Consider the following 18,282-nt stretch of genomic DNA (forward strand, 5'->3'; position numbering starts at 1 on the left):
ACAGCCTAAACTGCTTCATGAGTTAGAGTCAGATTTAATCCCAGAGGATTACATCAATCCAGCTGTGTTCAGGGATCAAAGGAGCCCCAAATTAAATTATTTCTCAGCGGAAACAGTGTGAAGTAGGAAGGCAGCGTGGAAAATCCTATTTTACCCCAAGTGTGTGTGTGAGTGTGTGGAGAGAGCGAGAGAGAGCGAGAGAAAGGAGTCTGTGCTGCATCTGCAGGATTATTAATGTTTGGCGCCACCTAGCGGTTATGCAGATTTTGCGCAACGACTTTCTCGTGAATGACCAAATGCAAGGCATATTTCTGCTTCTTGAAGATTTGAATATTTGTTTACTAATTTAAACAATCAGCAATTGCACAACAACAGAAGGCTCGAGTCTCAAAATCATTTGGGTTTGACTTGATTTGGAGGGCAAAGATGTGCAGATAAGAATCCCAGAGAAATATTGAAAAATACGTATGCATGTACACGTCTTTTCATCTTATGCAACAAAAGCATTTTAAATGTATTTAATTACTTAAAATATAAACACTTTAAGTGAATAGTGTATCAAATTTGAATCATTTTAATAGCCTGCATTTCAAATGAAGAGTTTTCCTGATGAACACGGGTGGTTTACTTGCCCTAAAGAACAAAAAACAACAACACCCATTTGTAACAACAACAACAACATTTTATGAGAACATACATACCCTCGCCGTTGTTTCCAGTAAACATAGAAGGACAAAGGTTCATTTGACTTCACCTTTATTTACCCAGGGTGGAGAAATCCAACGTGCATTTAAAATGTTTCTCGGGAACGCTCTGCTCCTCGCTCACACTGATGCGCACTGTTGCAGATCAGCCGCAGCCGTGGTTTGTTTGTTTTTGAGCAAATACACAGAAATATTTCGAGGTTAGGTGTCTTTCTCTCTCTCAAGCAACCAGCATCCGACTTCAAAACAGGCCGCTGTAAGACTTTTTTACTTCCTCTGCTGTGCTTTCAAAAAAAGACGAATAAAAATCTGAAGTTTCACATTAGTGGAAGTGGAATTGTTCCTTACAGAAAATTAAAATCAGACAGTTTGGTTTACTGATATTGTCAGTGACATGCGTTGGTGCTGTGTGTGTGAAGTAAGAGGTTTCTGATATTCACAGTAGTAACTTAAAGGTGCTGTGAAATGCTTTAAATTCATAGTGAAAAGCTTGCCAGTGGCAGTGCACTGAAACTGACCACAGTAGCCAGAGGCCAGTTTCAGCCACAGGAACACAGACAAAGTGAGACAAAACCATCAAAGTCACGAGAATGTGTCACAAAAAACGTGAAAGTATATTCAAATTACACAATAAAACTTTCTGACACTGTGTCATGATTACACACTTCCACTGTAATATGTAAACATTTGTTTAAAGGAACAATTCACCCCAAATCACATGAACTTATGTACCAAGCAAAGCAAGCAGCTAGCTACAGTATCATTACTCCAGACAAACACCGGGTGAGTTTCATGTGTTATTCTTTGTACGGGTTTGAATACAGGAGCATTTCAGAGGCAGTGTCTAGTCTGTACGGGACTTTTTTGGGCGGGGAAATTAACGTTCTTCTATCTAGCATCCTGCCCCTCCTCTTCTGCTCTGTGCAGTGTGAAGAAGAGCCGCTGCATCAATAAACAGTGTGGCTCCAACTCAACGATGCAGATTTGAGTAAAAGGCAAATAAAAACTGAAGCACAAACTTTTGTTGGACGGCCGATACCACTTAGTAGATTATTATCAGATAATTGCTTTAAAAACACTCTAAAAGCACAAATATAGTCTCGAGGTCCAGTTCAGCGACTCCAATTAGCCGAGGTGAGGCCTCGCAGACAGCTGCACATGTTGGCACGTCTGTCAGTCCAAACAGCCACGCCAACTTTAAGCCTTGGCAAACACCCAGACAAGCGAGTTATGCAAAATTTTACTCACCGAATGTATGAAAGTGACTTTTGGGTAAAGTGTCCCTTTAAAACCCTGATTTGGCTGTGTGGAGTGAATTAAGGGTGTAAACGTACACTGAAACCTGTAAATCTATATATTTACTCAAGTCTCTTATTGTAATTGATCTGCTACATTTACAGTGTCAAAACAAATCTCACTGCCACTCGGTGTCGGGCCTTGTATGAGGACCTCTGTCAGTTTTCGGTTGACAAATCTGTAAAACAACAAACCAGCGTTCACCGACTCAGAGATCAGGGGTTAGAACCACCTGATGAATGGCCAGTTCACCCAAATCACGACAAAGATTTCATGATCTTAGTGGTATGATTTCAGATGTCTGCAGGCAACGTAAGTAACGTCTTTTTGTGATTTGAGTGGACTGACCCTTTAAATCTCGGTGAAAAGAGCCTCATGTGTCTGGACGGTCCAGCTGGAAACATCAGATCACGTTTGGCGGCGAATAAGCTGCATGTATGAACAAATAACGGTCACGTATCTCTGAAAGAGAAGTTTTTCACAATAACAGAACTTGAATATGTTAAAGTTGTGAAAACATGAAAGTAAAAAATAAGATTTATTAATTTTCAAGTCTGATGCAAATTTCAGCTGACATCTCAGATGCGACTGGACACGGTCCCCTCGCTCATCTTCAAAAAGAACGACTGCAGATTGCACAGCATGCACTTCTTCTTCTTCTTCTTCTTCTTCATCTTGTTGTTACTTTTCTTGTAAACTCCCTGATATTTTCCCTCTTCGTCGTCCTCCTCCTCCACCCATGGCACCCACGCTCCCCTGTGCTGGCTCGGGTTGGCTCGGGGGTCGTCGGGTGGAAAGTAAACCGGTACGGCTGTTTGGTTGTAGTAGGCGAGCCGGGCCAGCAGCTGCTGGACTACATCTGGCCTCTGGTCTGCCAGGTCGTGCCGCTCGTACGGGTCGCCTGTGATGTTGAACAGCCAGATGTTTTTGTGGACGGAGGATTTCTGGTAAAGTATCGAGCGTTCGAGGTTCCACCAGCGACCGGGTAGAGAGGTGGGAAGCATCTGAGGATCAATGTTTCAAATATTTGTTATAACAATCAATGTGAAACAGAAAAGTAGAATGAAGTTCTCTGAAGCATGCAGCAGTACCTGTGGGGGGACCCAATCTCCGTGGCCTGGATCACCTGTCAGTAGCTTCCAATCTCCAACTCTGATGGCAGCCTGGACTGAAGTGTCCCACACCGGCTGTAGTGACTCCAGCCCGAACTGGAGGGTTGGATGGGATTTGGTCAGTGGTATTCCAGGTTGGGATCTGTTCTGGTATGGGAAAAATGTCTGCTTGGACTTTGATTTTGAATGTAGTTTGAGCATCTTGGATTTTGGCCGGCTTGATTGTGACAAGTTCTGGTTCTGGGACGTGGTCCTCCTGAATTTTGTTTTCAAACGGGTTTGGATCGGAGGCGGAGATTTAGGACGGGATGTTCCAGACCCTGACAAAGTGCCACCGATCTTTGGATGCGGTCTGTGATTGGGCAGAGGCCGGTCCCAAGTGTGGGCTTTGGTCTTCTTAGCTTTAGGTGGGGGTTTTGATTTTAGGCGAGGCTTGAGCTTCTTTTTGAAGAGGGGCTTAGATTTAGGCTTAGAGGCATGATGGGAAAATGTTTGAGGTTTCTTGGTGGTCTTTGTTTTAAAGGCTAACTTTTGTTTTGGTGGCTTCTTCAGAACCTTCTTCTTCTTCTTCACCTTCTTTAAAACTTTGGTTTTTAAAGTTTTCACTGCCAAATCAAAGAAAACAGCGATCAAGATATATTAAAGATAAATTACCTCTTTTGTGCTCATATTTCTCTCTTTCTCTTCTCTCTGTATTTCCTACAATAAACAAACATTTTCCACCCTGGTGGTAAATTTAGTGACATGAGACTTATCATTTATTAAAAGATCATCTCCTACCAGTTTGAAAAGGTCACTGAGTTCAGTACATTCAGTTGAGAGTACTTCCTCTCAACTCTATATATATATATATATATATATATATATATATATATATATATATATATATATATATATATATATATATATATATATATATATATATATATATATATATATATATATATATGTATATATATATATATATATATGTGTATATATATATATATATATATATGTATATATATATATATATATGTATATATATATATATATATATATGTATATATATATATATATATATATGTATATATATATATATATATATATATATATATATATAAAGAAAGAAAAGAAAATGAAACATTTGTTTTTCCAGCATTTTCAACACCAGCTTTAAACACCAATAACAACTATTATTCTCAAACTGTTTTTATACATTAATGCAGACTAAAGAAGCGTCCACACCAGCAGCAAGTTGAAACCAGTCAATGTCAATTAAAAGCAGCTGCTTGGTGAAGAGACGTGCAAAGTGGGCAGGGCATGAGATAAGGAACAGGCGAGGTGGTGCGTTGGTCTGATTCAGAGGCTACGTCGAGCTCTGCAGACTGTTGTTTTGTAGCTCTTCCACTAGGGGGCAGAATATGTGGCATGACTGGTTTGTGCTTAACTGTTTGTTGTTATTTTAGGATTTAATTGATTTGTCAGCATGGCTGCTCATTTTAAATCACTCCACAGAAGTCCTGTTATGTTTCCTTGCACTCGTGCGATGTGCTGGATTTTCTCCAGTGTGTCAAAACAGCAATTCTTCAACTTTATTTTCAATGTTACAGGAGGTGGAATAAATCTGTGGGATTGCCCATCTAGCTAGGGCGTAAGTCCAGCTGGTGAACCAGGACTGTGTTGACGTGGCTAAAAACTAACGTGTTTTCAGCACGCTTTGCGACGATACGTGATGGCCACAGTTCAGGCAGTTTCCCTTAAATGAATCAGGGCGTTACAACAGAAGTCCACACTGGGAAATGGATTCTTGAAAAAAGAAGAGCCTGATCCTGGCCTCTTCACCTGACGTTACTTTGGGATGTTTCCGGCTTGGAAACTTTAGAGGTTTCAGCTGAAAACTGCTCAGCTGTAGCTGTAGATCCAGATCTCATCAATCTTGATTAGTTTGAAACAGAAATTACTGTTTGGTCTTTTTTTGAGTTGAGTTTGAGGTCTGAGGTAAAATCCCAGTTAAAGTAGTCAGACTTTCAGGGAGCGATCTAAAATTAGCAGTTGTGAAAAAAGCTGTCAGGAAATTCCTGAGAAGAGGACCTCGAACTGGAAACCAGCCAAATTTATATGAGGAAGTCTTGCGATTCCTACGTGCCCATTCCTGGACCTTTTTGTTCACACCTCATTAAAAAAAGTCCTTTATGGACTTTTTTTTGCCCCTGTAGTTACCCCAGTTTTCCTCGTCCTGGTTCTTCTTTTCAATTGGAGATTTGTGCAGAGGGTCGATGTTGTGAAGGATCTCCTTACGGGGCGACTCCCTCCCTTCACTGATGGCGGGCCAAACATCAAAACCATCCAGGCCCTGGCTCTGAACGGAAGGCAAACACTTCATTTACAGTAAGAGATTACAGAGCAGGGTAATGACGGGTATGCTGCTAAAAATACCAGAAGCAAGACTCATACATTTACTGGACACAAATAAAGAATAAGTAATTTCCTTGTAAAAGACGCCACTGACTTTTTGAATTACTACGTTTCCTGTAGCCAAGAAAGCATTGCTTATCTGCTGGCAGCAATGCAAATCTATCCACAGATCAAGCCAACAAAGCTTTTTGGACACTATACACAGACTGCACGGACTTAGAAATGAAAGTAATTTATATCCGAACAAAAACACAAAGCATGTTTGAGGCCAGTGTTTGGAAATGCTGCACTTATCATAATAGGTCCGGCTGATTTATCCAGATGACAGTAAAAGTAGGGACGGCTTTACAGTAGCACTGTTCAGTCTGAGGCCAACACAGAGATGAATATAGGCAGAGCTCTACTTTCATCTCTAATAATGACAACGAATAAACTTAATCTGAAATTAGGGGGAGACAGTAAGCGAGCTGAGGGACCAGAGATTGAGCTCTTTGGCAAGACGACTGGAAAAACATACAGATCCTGAACGAGTTTACAGTAAAAGAAGAGCTCGTATCGGTATCTCTCTCTGTTTTATAGCACAATAAAATGGTCAGTAACACACTGGGAGAGAGTCGTTTTTCCATGCTGCTTAACTTTTATCCTCCCATACTTACTGTCTAAGAAGAAACATCAGAGACAAATGCTAGAAAGTACAAGCAAACGGCTCCCACAGGTTATTGTTCTGACACAGGCCCACTGACCTGGCTGATGTTTCCTCCGGCCAGGCTCACCAGTGTAGGGAACCAGTCTGTGATGTGCATGAGAGCTTTGGAGACTCGTCTCCTGCGCCTGAGCAGAGGGCTGTGCACGAACCCCACGCCGCGGACTCCACCCTCCCAATATGTACCCTGAAACACAGCCAGCACATTTAATTTCATTCTGCTCTCTTTCATTTTGGTTAGCTGAGATTTTTTATATGTTATCTGTAAAACTACTGCAGACGTGTGAAAGGCCTCTGGATACTTCGGTTGTGAGTCGTCTGCACATCGGTCTTGTTCCTGCACATCCTACAGTTCACATTTGGCATCTGCAGAAGTTTAAGGGCCTAGCAAAGAGTTCAGCTCTTTGTTGTGTTCCTCAACCCACCCCTGCGCAGCTTTCTTTAGCACCATTTTTACATATATAAAAAAGACTGAATGGGTTAGCAGAACAACAGGACTAAAGTAGAGCCAGGCACGTGTTTTGGGGTTTTAGCTGGCTCAAAATAGGTCACGGCTGATCCTCATACAGTTAAGAAAAGGAGTCTGCTCTCTGATTTAAAAGAAGTTTGTGTATGTTATTGATATTTTTACCCATTTGTTAAACAAAATATTTATTTTAAGGTTGAGTGAAATAAACCCCACTTATAAAACATTCCTTAAAAATCAGTCCTGGTGATTTTCCAACCTGGATTTGCCAACTGTGCCTACTGTAGATACATTTTAGACAGTCATGTGTAACCACGTGGTGTGCATTACCAAGGGTGGATTGTGGGACATTAATGCTTTGCAGCAGCGATGATGTCATTTGTTACTGGCGCTCACACAGGGGGACAAGTGGACAGTTGGAGCAGATCATCCAACTCTAGTCTGCTTAGGACGCTGCTGCATGTCAATCCACACGAATGGCATAAGTCAATGTGTCCCTGCAGGACACTGCAGAGTAAGGAAGAGATCGATGTTGTTCACGCCACCTACACCTACAAGTGGTTCTACATTTATAATGTAGGTATTAAATGAAATGATTTAACCAGACTAATAATATTATCACAAAGCTGATAAAAGGACATTTATTGTGTTTCTTCATTTAAAACCAATCTTCTGGACTGTAGCTCTTTCATTACATCCCATATTAAGCTTGTCAGACTCATCTCGACATAAAAATCTTATGAGGGCAATTTCCTAATTGGTCACAGACTGTATATAAAAGATGACTGCAAGATCCTGATTGTCCATAACCTTAAACTTGCACTGGTTTTAATGGCCACCAGGGGGTGTCTTCTCCAGCTAAAAAAGGCATTACTGACTGTGCCTTATTTTCTGTCACTCTCACATTCAGAACAGCAGTTCACAAAGCAGTGAGAGACGTCATTATGACTATGTGGACTTTTTATGAAGCCTTTATGAAGCCTATGCTTCGCCGTGCAGTTATTTTACCTTACGACCCCGCAGCGGCCAGTTGTTCCCGCCTGTGAAAGGCTGAGCGCCGTTGTCGGTGGAGTAGATGATGACGCTGTTTCGGTAGTATCCGTACTTTCTGAGGGCGTAGGTCACGTTTCGGACCGCTTCGTCCACCGTGGAAACCATGCCGGCGAAGTTTCTCCTGGGGACGTTGACCATGTCCCGGAAGGGGTAGATGTAGGACTCTGGAGGATTTAGAGGAGTGTGGACCGCCTGAAGGGAAACGTTACAGGATATTATTACATGTTTTTAAATTCTATCAACCATCCAAAATCAGCCGTAAACAACAAACATCTGGGCGGCGTGTTTTGAATTAAAACCTTTGAGTCTGTTTGAACAAACTGTCTAAAAAAAGCCAAACAAACAAACACTTCAATGTGGACCGTGCACTCTCTGAGCGCTCACACTCAGACATAAACAAACATGACATGCAAACACATCCTGTTGTGAACACTGGCCCCTCTGATCCCCCCTCCACCCCTTTTTTTTAAAACTTTTTGATTGGCTTTAACGTAACCCATCTTCTAAAGATGTTTAATGTAACGACCTCAGCGCCGTACCTGGAAGGACAGCAGCAGGAAGAGCGGCCTCTCTGCAGGGTCGTGACTCTCCAGGATCTTGCGAGCTCTCTGTGTGAAGAGCGTGGTCGAGTATTTCCCCTCCTGGCCCCACGCTACGCCCTCATCGTCATGGAGATCGTAGCCACACAAGTCCTTGCCGTCACACGATTCATAACTAGACGCAGATGGAGAAATGTGAGTTACTGGAGTAAACACAGTAAAAAGACAGAGAGCAATCATGAAAACAGGTAATAATAGTAGTTGTGATTTACCTGTAGTAGTCCACACTTCCAGTTAACGAACCAAAGAAAGTGTCAAAACCTTTTCTGGTGGGCAGACATGCTTTCCTAAAGGAAAAAATGATTACTGATTACAGATGTTTGGAGGGTTTGTAATACAAGCCTGACACCCCAACAACCAGTTGAGCAATGTGGACCATTTTATAGAAGAAATGATCACAAATGATGGCCGATGACTTTAAATGTCTTGAAAAATGTCAGGAACCTGATAACTGCTGTTCCCTTTTACTTGATATCCGTCCACTAACTCCAGTAAGTTAGATCATTCAGTGCTCTCTGGCTTGAATAGCCATGTTTCTTTCTCTTCATGCTGTCTATTGTACAGAATAAGCACAGTAGGGAGTGTTCAGCACTATGCCAACTCAGTTCAACGGTAGGAGAGTTTAAAGCTCCAGCGAACTGTAGAATAAAGACCGATTGTGTTGTCTGGCAAGTTTCAGCCTGTGGCCTTCTTCCGGCTGATTATAAAAACATATCACAGATAACATTTTAAACAGTAGAACATTTCTATTGGACAGGTCATTTCTTGTAGGCGCCTCACTGCGTTATATTTAGACGTATATGATTGATTGATTTGTACTGTTTCCACGCTACACTGATCATTTCTTAAAATGCGTCACTCAAAAAATGCATCACCATACACACTTTTAATTTTAAAAAATTATTGGTTTTACTGAGCGGTCTTTATACATGTAAAATGGCTAACAGCAATAGTTAGCTATTAATATATATTGGTTAACTAAACTGTTTTAGGTTCTGACTAATAAAAATAAACCCCCACTGCTTAGGACCACTGTGGGGTCTAGCTGTGAAACCTTTGATTTAAACACCAATTTTGCTCCAACTCCTGTAAATTTCCATAACTTATAATGCTACATACTTCTGCTTGTCATAGCAGGAAAAGCACAGGTGCAGTCAACAGTTACATAAACGACTCTATTATGATGAGTCCAAGTAAACCATAATTGTGAGCCAGCATGCATCATACCAAAGCCCTGAAACCCTTAGCCAGGTGTGTGGAGACAGAAAGGCCGGCAGGGACTGGTCTCTTTTTTAAAAACACAGTATGTCACAGCTGAGATAAACAGAAAGACCGTCCTGCGTCATCTCATATTTTAACTAGTCATGAAAAAAAAGCAGAGTATCTTTTTACGTTTTTAAGAATGTGGACATAATTAAAAAATCTTCTTGTCCTTAGCACTTTTTAAAATCAGGTAAATTCAAAGTCAGCTGAACAACACCACATAATAACATACTACACCATGTTACTATTTACTTACAAGAAACAAAGTCAAATTGCAGAAGTAGTGTGTGAAAAACTAAGTGAACCCTTACTGCTTCCATAAGAATCCATTGGTCCATAAGTCCCAGCAAATTCGCTTTAAGGTGCAGAAACCCCAACAGTTACATCTTAGACTCTACAGGCCTCAGTTAGCATGTTAAATGTCAAAGTAAATGAGAGTACAATTAGAAAAAGACTGAAAAAGTATGGCTTGTTTGGGGTGCAAGGATAAGGCCTCTTCTCTCTAAAAGGAACATGGCAGCACTGCTTAGGTTTGCAAAGCTGCATCTGAACAAACCACAAGACTTCTGGAACAATGTTGTTTAGACAGACAAGACCAAAGTGTAGATGTTTGGTCATTTTGCAGAGCATCACATTTGGTAAAACCAAACACAGCACATCAGCACAAACATCTCATATCAGCTGTCAACCATAGTGGTGGAGGGGTGATGATTTGGGTTGCTCAGAGGATCTAAGCAGCTTGCAGTCATTGAGTTGACCACGAACCCCTCTGTATACCAAAGTACTGTGGAGTCAGATGTGAGGCCATTTCTTCGACTGCTAAAGCTTGGCCCAAATTGTGTCACACAAAAGGACAGCGATCAAAAGCACGGCAGCAGTCAAAGCCCAGACCCCAATCCAAAAGAAATGCCAAGGCATTGTCATGGCAGCGGTACATAAACAAATGCCAGCAAACCCCAACGGACTGGAGCACTCCTGTAAAGAAGAGTGGGCCAAGATTCCTTCATGATGATATGAGAAACTGATAAAGTCATACGGAAAAAGATTACTTCAAGTTAAGTAGTCCAGCTTCTGAATCATGACTGCATCACTGTTTCTCCACCATCTTTGTGTCAGCAGACTTTTCACCAAACAATATTTCTCCAAGTTATACTGAAGGCTCCCTCTCACCTGTAGAAACCCAGGTGCCACTTGCCAACCATATGTGTGGCGTAGCCGGCCTCGCGAAGCCTCTCAGGCAGAGTGTCCATGTGCGAGGGCAGACAGCTGGGCTGTCTGGGTCTGATAATGGAGTGCTGTAATCCCGTGTGGATCTGATATCTGGAAGAAAGAAAAAAAGAGCTGTTAGTGGGTTTGTAACAGGCAAGCCGCTCAGGCAGGCGCTTCCGTTTGGCCTCAGAGAAGACGCGGGGAGCTCATTATTAATCCTGGCTGCAGCTCAGGGCCTAATCAATAAACTCATTATTCAAAGCAGCTACCTCATTTGAAACAGGAGCTTCACATGCAGCCATTTCTTCCTCATTTCACACATTTAAAGCCCTCTCTAATTCTTTAACGTGATTCTTGTGCTTCTCTAACATGTGAATTTAACTGCTTAGAGTGAATAATATCCTAAAAAATGAGATTCTTGTAAATAAATGACCCACAATTTAATGTGTTGATTTAAAACTGGCTTAATATGAGTGTGGATTAAAACAATTGGCAGTGAATGAAAAACCGCTTGTTGGAGTTTCAAAATCCAACAGAAAACAGATGCCTTCAAGAAAGATTATTATTGGCTCTACTGGACGTTTCTTCCCGTTAAAAGGGAGTTTTTCCTTCCCACTGTCGTCAAAGCGCTTGCTGAAAAGGGGTCATATGATTGTTGGTATTTTCTCTGTTTTATTTTAAGGCAACTCTTGTTGTGATTTGGTGCTGTACAAAGAGCATTTCATTGAATTGTGCTATCAAAAAGCATTCAATCTAAATGTCAAGCTACAGATGTGGTGAAAATGCAATTAGTACAATGTGTAAACGGGGAGGTATTGCCCACAACAAATAAGAACTGCTGGCTAATAACTGCCGAGCACAAATCCTAAAGGAAAACCTGACACAACAAGCACAGCTGGAAGAAAAATGGAAAAAATGCCAAGACTCAAAGCGCTGACGCGAGAGCAAAGCTTCAAATTAACCCATCAACAGGGTAGCTTAAGTTCTGGAAAGAATGTGGATGCACTTCAAACGCTTTTTAATGTGGTAATGGCTTAATGTTGTAAATCTCTTACCATTAAAATGGAACAATCTGACAGTACATCCAGACAAATAAGACCAGAGGATATGAATTATAGCAGTTACATGCTATAAATTAATTAATGAGTCAATATTCGGACAGCTTTGATAATAAGATAATGATTTAAGATCTTTTTAAGTGTTTTTTTTTTTAAATACTGAAACAAAGAGAAAACAATATGTATTGGTGTACATGAGACAGTTTATTAAGAGACTGGGCTAAATGTTGTCAAAATTTAATGTAAAGACTTCCGATATTTACTGTAGGAGGTCGGTAAAGGTGTGTTTGTACCTGCCGGTGATGAGCTGACTGCGCGACGGCGTGCAGATCGGCTGAACGTAGTAGTTTTCCAATTTCACGCCCTCTGCTGCCAGTTTGTCCAGAGTGGGAGTCTTGATGGTCGGGTTGTGGTAACCGATATCATTGAAACCCTGCAACAGATTCATGATTGCATCAAAGACTTTGTGTTTTAGAGTGTCACTTTAATTTGCCAAATACATACTCAGTGGTTCCTATACTATACTGTAAGGAAGTAATGGGTCCAGGTGTGTGCAGCCTGCCTTTCCTTGTGTTTGTTTTGTCTGTATTTTCTATGGTACAGTTTTGTTTGTGAGCTGGAAACAGTGTTGCAACAGTTCCAGAGAAGCTCTATCAGAAGCTTCATTACTCAGCCCCACACTGGTTGGTTTTTAAGGCTTGTGAGTCATTTTAAGATTCTGGGTCCTGTTACAATACTGTAGGAAACAATACTTTCTGCTTCTTGAGAAACTTAACAATGACCTATAAATCATTTAACCATCATCAAGGGATGAACCAGTGTTGTGTCCGCACATAACAGACCACTTTAGAAAACAACCTGTTTTAAATAGCTTAGCTTTAGGCACTTTCTTTCTAATAGCCTGTCCCAAAATACATCATTTGTTCCCATTTCGTTAGCAAGGACATTCTCACAGCGCCATTAGCCAAAAACTTGGCACATCGCGCCATGGTGTGCAGTGTGTCCTTAAAAAAAACGAGGTAACATGAGAAGTGGAGAACAAAATAAGAAGTGAATTCAGAATTAAAAATTTAGTTTCAAATTGTCATCAGTATGAAGCAGGTCAGGAGAGATGTGAACAGCAGGTGTCTACACAATACACAATGCAACACTATCAGTGATGGATTGGCCTCCCCAGAGCCCAGACCTCAACTTTAATGAAGCAATGTGGGATAACCTCGACAGATTGCAGAGCCAAAGGCAGCCAACATCCAAAGAAGAAGGCTGGAGCACTTTTCTTGAAGACTACTCGCCTAAGAGAGCTCAGGCTGTGTTGAAGAATGAAGATGGTGATGTCAAATATTGACTTCAAGCTCATCAGATTTGTAGAAACTCTGTTTTTGCCTTACAGACTGTATTTGAGGCTGCATTTCCATGTTTGCACCTTTCAATAAATTGCTGCATTTGTTTCCCATTTTCGTACCAACATTTAAAGAAATTTTGTGCGGCTCAAGACTTATGCACAGCTCTGCACATAAAATGGTTTGTAATAAACTTGATCTAGCTGTTAAGTTGGTCTTAGTAAGGACCAGTCTGCAAAAGCGTAGTCTTAACTTCACCTGGCCTCACCGATGACATGATGCTTGCTTCCTAGCAGCCTGCGCTGTCTTGGTAATGTAGCATTTCTGATTTGCAGCAATTATGCAAAATCAAAGCTAAGCTAGCAAAAAGTCAATTTCACCAACAGTGTAATGAGAAAATTAACAGAGGTGTACAGACAGCAGCAAAACATTTGGTTGCTAAGCAGTCTAAATGTGATCTAAACAAGAAATCACAGGAAGTGAACAAACAGTTACTCCAATATGGAGGTCCTTCACTCAGAAAACAAAAACTGAAAACAAAACAAAGTAATAAAAAACAGTGGAAAGACCTCCTTTCCAGAGACATCTCAAAATCAGCTGCTCGTCAAGAGTAGTATTTGATGTAGGAAGTAGAAGGTCAAGCTGTGTAACTTTTAGGCTGGACCCGTGTCTGCTTGGTTTTAAGTAAGCGTGACGGGACCTGTGGATTCATGTGTCACTGCCAAAAGGCTGCAGCTGTCACCGGGTCTGTGGGTTACTCTTTCTTCTTTGTGTGGTAATCTTGATCCTTAAGCTGAGCTGCTGCGTGGCGAAAACGAAGAAGTCGAACCATACCAAGTACGTAGAAACAATCAAAACTGACCACTGTGCGTGCTTCTAATGCGTGTATAAACATTCAATCGATCTGACTTACGCATAGTGTCCTCACTGTTTGTTGGTTTTTTGGGAGGACTTCACGCGAGCACCTAGCCACACAGTCTTCAATGACACTGCGGTGCAACATACTGAGTTTAAACAAGCACAACAGGAGTGTGTCTCTGTGGTACCTGCAGCTATCGGCGTCCACGACTAAAAATAATCCCCAGTTCGACACAACAACTTATGACTGACTAACCTGAAATCCAGGGTTCTGGTCTTGATTCCAAAGTTGTGAATATCTTGTCTGTAACATCTGTTTTCATGCGGTGGATACGTGAAACCACATTTGAGACAGACTTGCCAAATTGAAATTCAGGTTTAAATCAGAGAGGTTATACTCAGAGAGGCGTTAAGTCCTCCTATGCTGCTCTCATGCGTGCTGTTTAATTCATTTCACTGCTTATAAACCAGATTTTTCAGCTACTTTCACACATATGGTTGTAAATGTTTTGGGAATGATTTGATTTCTATCCTCAACAATATATATTTATGTAAATACTATGATGTGTTTCCTCGTTTCAGTGGCACTGTCCAAGCATTTTGATTCAAGAAAACGCACTCGCACGACTCTCACACACACCTGATCGTCGGTGAGGATGAATACGATGTGCGGCTGGTTCTTCTTCTTCTGCGCCGTCTCGTCAGTCTGCTGCTGTATCTGGTTGTTCGGGGGCCGATGAGCCGACAGGCAGTCGAGGGTGAGCAAAACACTCAGCGCAGTCAGAGCCGCAGCTGCAGCAGCAGGGGCAGCCTGCATCCTTACAGCAGGAGCTCTGCGGAAAAGAACGACAACAAGAATATGACAATACGGCGACAACTTCTACGAACAAAACACCAGGGAAGAGTAGCTCAAAAATGTTAGACTCAGCACAAATTCACACAACCCTGCCATCAGTGGGGTGACTGACTGTAGATCACGAAACCACATTTGAGACAGACTTGCCAACTTGGCTGCAAATGTGATCTGAAACACTTCCATCTGGTGGACAGAGAGCTGAAACTCCGCGGAGGGCTTTCAGCTATTTACAATCTCTGGAACTGAGTAGCATGAATAAAAAAAATAAAGAAAAACCCAGAACCGAGAGAGAGCCGAAACAGGGCATTTGGAAGTGCTGGAAGAGGGTTTTATTACTTTTCTTTGATCATTTGCTGATTTATTTCACATTTTACACCCTAGGAGTGTCAAACGGGGATAAACTCCTCTGTCACTGGGGATATGGTGTTATAACAGCTGGATGATCACGGTCGCGCTTAGGAATGCACCGATGCTTGGAGCACGTTACACGCTTTCTAATGTCACGTATCAGACCTTTCCAGCAAACTCCGGTTAGTGTTTCTCAGATGGTCACAAAGAAAAACTGCCTGAATTAATTCTAATACTTGAAATGCATGGCTATCACAGTCCTGTGTTTGCACTGCTGTATTTCCTCAGAGCAGCCAGATTTTCATGTTCATGTAAACTTCCTCTCTTTCAGTTTAAACCGCTTTTTCAGGAAGTAACCTAACTGATGCCCCGATGGTCCAGAGACAACAGAGATTATGTAAGGCAAGTTGATTGGTCAGCAGCTGATGGTGTTTCCAAAACCGCACCCACCCTTCACCCGTAAAACAATCTGAATAAAGTGAACCCTCACTGACTTCTAACTTTTGTTGCTGTCAGTGTTTTCACATTATACGGTGTGATGTTAGTGAAAGAAAGACAGATTTCTCTGTAGTGTGGGAAACACAGCATGTGCATCAGGAGTCAGATTTAGGGCCAAAAAGGGAAGCAAATGAGTGAGTCTCTCTGTACTTTAAGCACAATCTAAACCTTGATTAGTTTTATCCCACCACTAAGACAAGCCATCTTTCCACCTTTTACATCGTGACAGAAAAGCTGATGCTCGTTTCATTTGGAACGATCTTAAAATGCGGCAGATTTCATGTAAATGTTGCTCCATGCTCTCAGCATGAATAACTGCAGACAGTACTCCACTACATTTGATCAAAAACTCATCCTGTCTTCCTTCTCTCACCCCAACCGGTCGCAGCAGATGGCCCCGCCCCTCCCTGAGCCTGGTTCTGCTGGAGGTTTCTTCCTGTTAAAAGGGAGGTTTTCCTTCCCACTGTTGCCAAAGTGCTTGCTCATAGAGGGGGTCATATGATTGTTGGGGTTTTCTCTGTATGTATTATTGCAGGGTCTACCTTACAATATAAAGTGCTTTGAGGTGACTGTTGTTGTGATTTGGTGCTGTATAAATAAAGTTGAATTTTCAGATTTAAATCTAAATCTAAATTGAGTAATAACGTATGTGATGCTATTATGGATCATAAGGTATATAAAGTACACAGGATTTCGCTGCATATAAAACTTTTTGGTGCTCACCTAAACAATGTTTTGGCCTTCCGTTAATAAACATAAACATTTTTGCTCACCGAATGCTGAAACACAGCAAGAAAATGCACATACTGGTTTTAAGTAAGGTGAAATAGACTCACTTTGTTAAATAAATGCAGGCCAATGATGTTTGAATGCATATTTACACCCTCAACTTCCCACCAGAGCCAGAAAAAACATGATACAGACACGAAAACTAGCTTGTTTACGTGGGTCAGTGAAGGTCTGAGCTGCAGACGGGGGAACCAGTGGGTAAAATGTTATTTTGTAACCTGGTGACAATTTAATTATAAACTTATAAAGCTGTAAAAAGACTAACTGACCAACATCTTTTAACAATAATTTCTTTTTTTTAAACAAGCCCGCCTTCTTGGCTGGAAAATGGCTTATTGTGAAATACTTGACCACATTCATGGAGTTTCAAACATATTTTAGAACTATGTGTGCCATGTTTCTCTTCAACTGTCCGATGTGTAGCCCATTGTTTACTTTATCTTGGTGAGTGCGTCTCTCTGCTGGCTCACACTGAGGACCGCTGTCAGTCCTGACTGATCTGATGAGTGAGTCACTTGTTAATAGATGTGTAAAATAACCTTTACAAGGCCCGAATGCTCTTTGATACTTCCTCGAATTGCCAGTGTTTAAACAATATTAAATGATCCATGACATTAAATAGTAACAAGGTTCAAAAAGGATCTTTTTAAACTCTCTAATCTTTATTTTCTCAAAGCAAACTGTAACCGAGCGCTCTTTAAGAGGAAGGGTAACCTCAGACTGTTTTATCTGTATCATCTACGACATGTTTATTAACGTGAAAGCCAAGAAGACCATGTAATGTTGATTTTATATGTAAGCTGACGAAAAGCAGCTGTCTCAGCTTGATTGTAGAGTACTGGTTTCCAACTACTGGTGAGATACAGGTACTCATGGGAAAAGAAGCAGAGTAGTCTGAGTGAGTGTCTTAGTTAAGAAGCTCTGACTAACCTTATATAGCCTAGTTTTGCTTTGATGGAGTTAGTATATATTTAAATGCAGTATTTATCAGAAATAATAATAATCATAATAAAACTGTAATAATACTATATTAAGTCTGGTATCAGAGTATATCCAGGTCGAGAAAACTCAAGTCAGCATCGTTCATCTTATCCTCACCTCTGCTGTGTTATTTCAAAGCCAGGCCTGAATCAATACCTCGATACAAGGATCAATGGGAGTGAACGGCTCTTCTCCCCCCTCCTCTTCTCTCTCCTTCTTCTTCCTCTTCAGTTCATTCCTCACCCTTCGGCTTCTTCTTCTTCTTCAGCTCGGAGAAAGCCTGGTTTGCAGAAAAGTTTGCAAAAGACGCCGCATGTCCTTTGAGTTTCCACCAGAGCCTCCTTCCTCCAGTCTGAAGAGTGCCTTCTCTCCCCGCAGATGAAATATGAGCGAAGGACAGCCGCACACAAACGCGCTCCCACCTCCGGCCTGACTCGCCAAAATAAAATACGCTCGACTCGTCATTTTAAAGTCACACAAGTCATTTTAAACTGCTGCTGTGAATGAAATGAAACCTCCTCCAGTTACCATAGTGACCACTGCAGGGCCGTAAATGAACCGTGATAACGTCAACAGGCTGAACGTGTAAACTGTCACAATAAAGCATTATTAATGAAATACAACTCTGATATCACTTAAACAAATGTTCCTGATAAACAGTGAATTAACTTCCTGTCCTGTAATCAGCATTTTCGTTGCCTCGAGTAGACAGTATATAATAATTAAGTCATATGGTAAGGTGTGTTATGACC

The 18,282-nt window shown here is 41.3% G+C and overlaps 1 protein-coding gene across 2 annotated transcripts; it reads right to left on the bottom strand.

The window, feature by feature from the left end:
* Window positions 1-660: 660 nt before the first annotated feature.
* On the bottom strand, window positions 661-18,016 carry LOC113011071 (arylsulfatase I-like). 2 transcript variants are annotated; one of them, XM_026150448.1, is made up of 11 exons: window positions 17,687-18,016; window positions 14,699-14,891; window positions 12,154-12,293; window positions 10,764-10,913; window positions 8,543-8,617; window positions 8,271-8,445; window positions 7,687-7,923; window positions 6,253-6,399; window positions 5,315-5,453; window positions 3,092-3,717; window positions 661-3,004 (listed from the first exon to the last, which is right to left on the bottom strand). In XM_026150448.1, the coding sequence occupies exons 2-11, from the start codon at window positions 14,873-14,875 to the stop codon at window positions 2,579-2,581; spliced, it is 2,292 nt and encodes a 763-aa protein (XP_026006233.1). In that variant the 5' UTR covers window positions 14,876-14,891; window positions 17,687-18,016; the 3' UTR covers window positions 661-2,578. The 2 variants fall into 2 exon arrangements, with proteins under 2 accessions (XP_026006233.1, XP_026006232.1); XM_026150447.1 differs by having other exon boundaries at window positions 17,648-18,016.
* Window positions 18,017-18,282: the final 266 nt, after the last annotated feature.

This window comes from Astatotilapia calliptera, chromosome 18 (assembly GCF_900246225.1).
Source record: "Astatotilapia calliptera chromosome 18, fAstCal1.2, whole genome shotgun sequence".
Classification (NCBI taxonomy): domain Eukaryota; kingdom Metazoa; phylum Chordata; class Actinopteri; order Cichliformes; family Cichlidae; genus Astatotilapia; species Astatotilapia calliptera.

What these genes read in the sequence shown, in the direction of transcription:
- LOC113011071 (XM_026150448.1), bottom strand. Translation starts at nt 14,875, where the DNA reads ATGCAGGCTGCCCCTGCTGCTGCAGCTGCGGCTCTGACTGCGCTGAGT. An exon ending in AGTCAGCTCATCACCGGCAG is followed by an intron (nt 10,914 to 12,153) that starts GTACAAACACAC and finishes TCTTTCTTCCAG; the next exon opens with ATATCAGATCCACACGGGAT. An exon ending in GGCCGCTGCGGGGTCGTAAG is followed by an intron (nt 6,400 to 7,686) that starts GTAAAATAACTG and finishes GCTGTGTTTCAG; the next exon opens with GGTACATATTGGGAGGGTGG.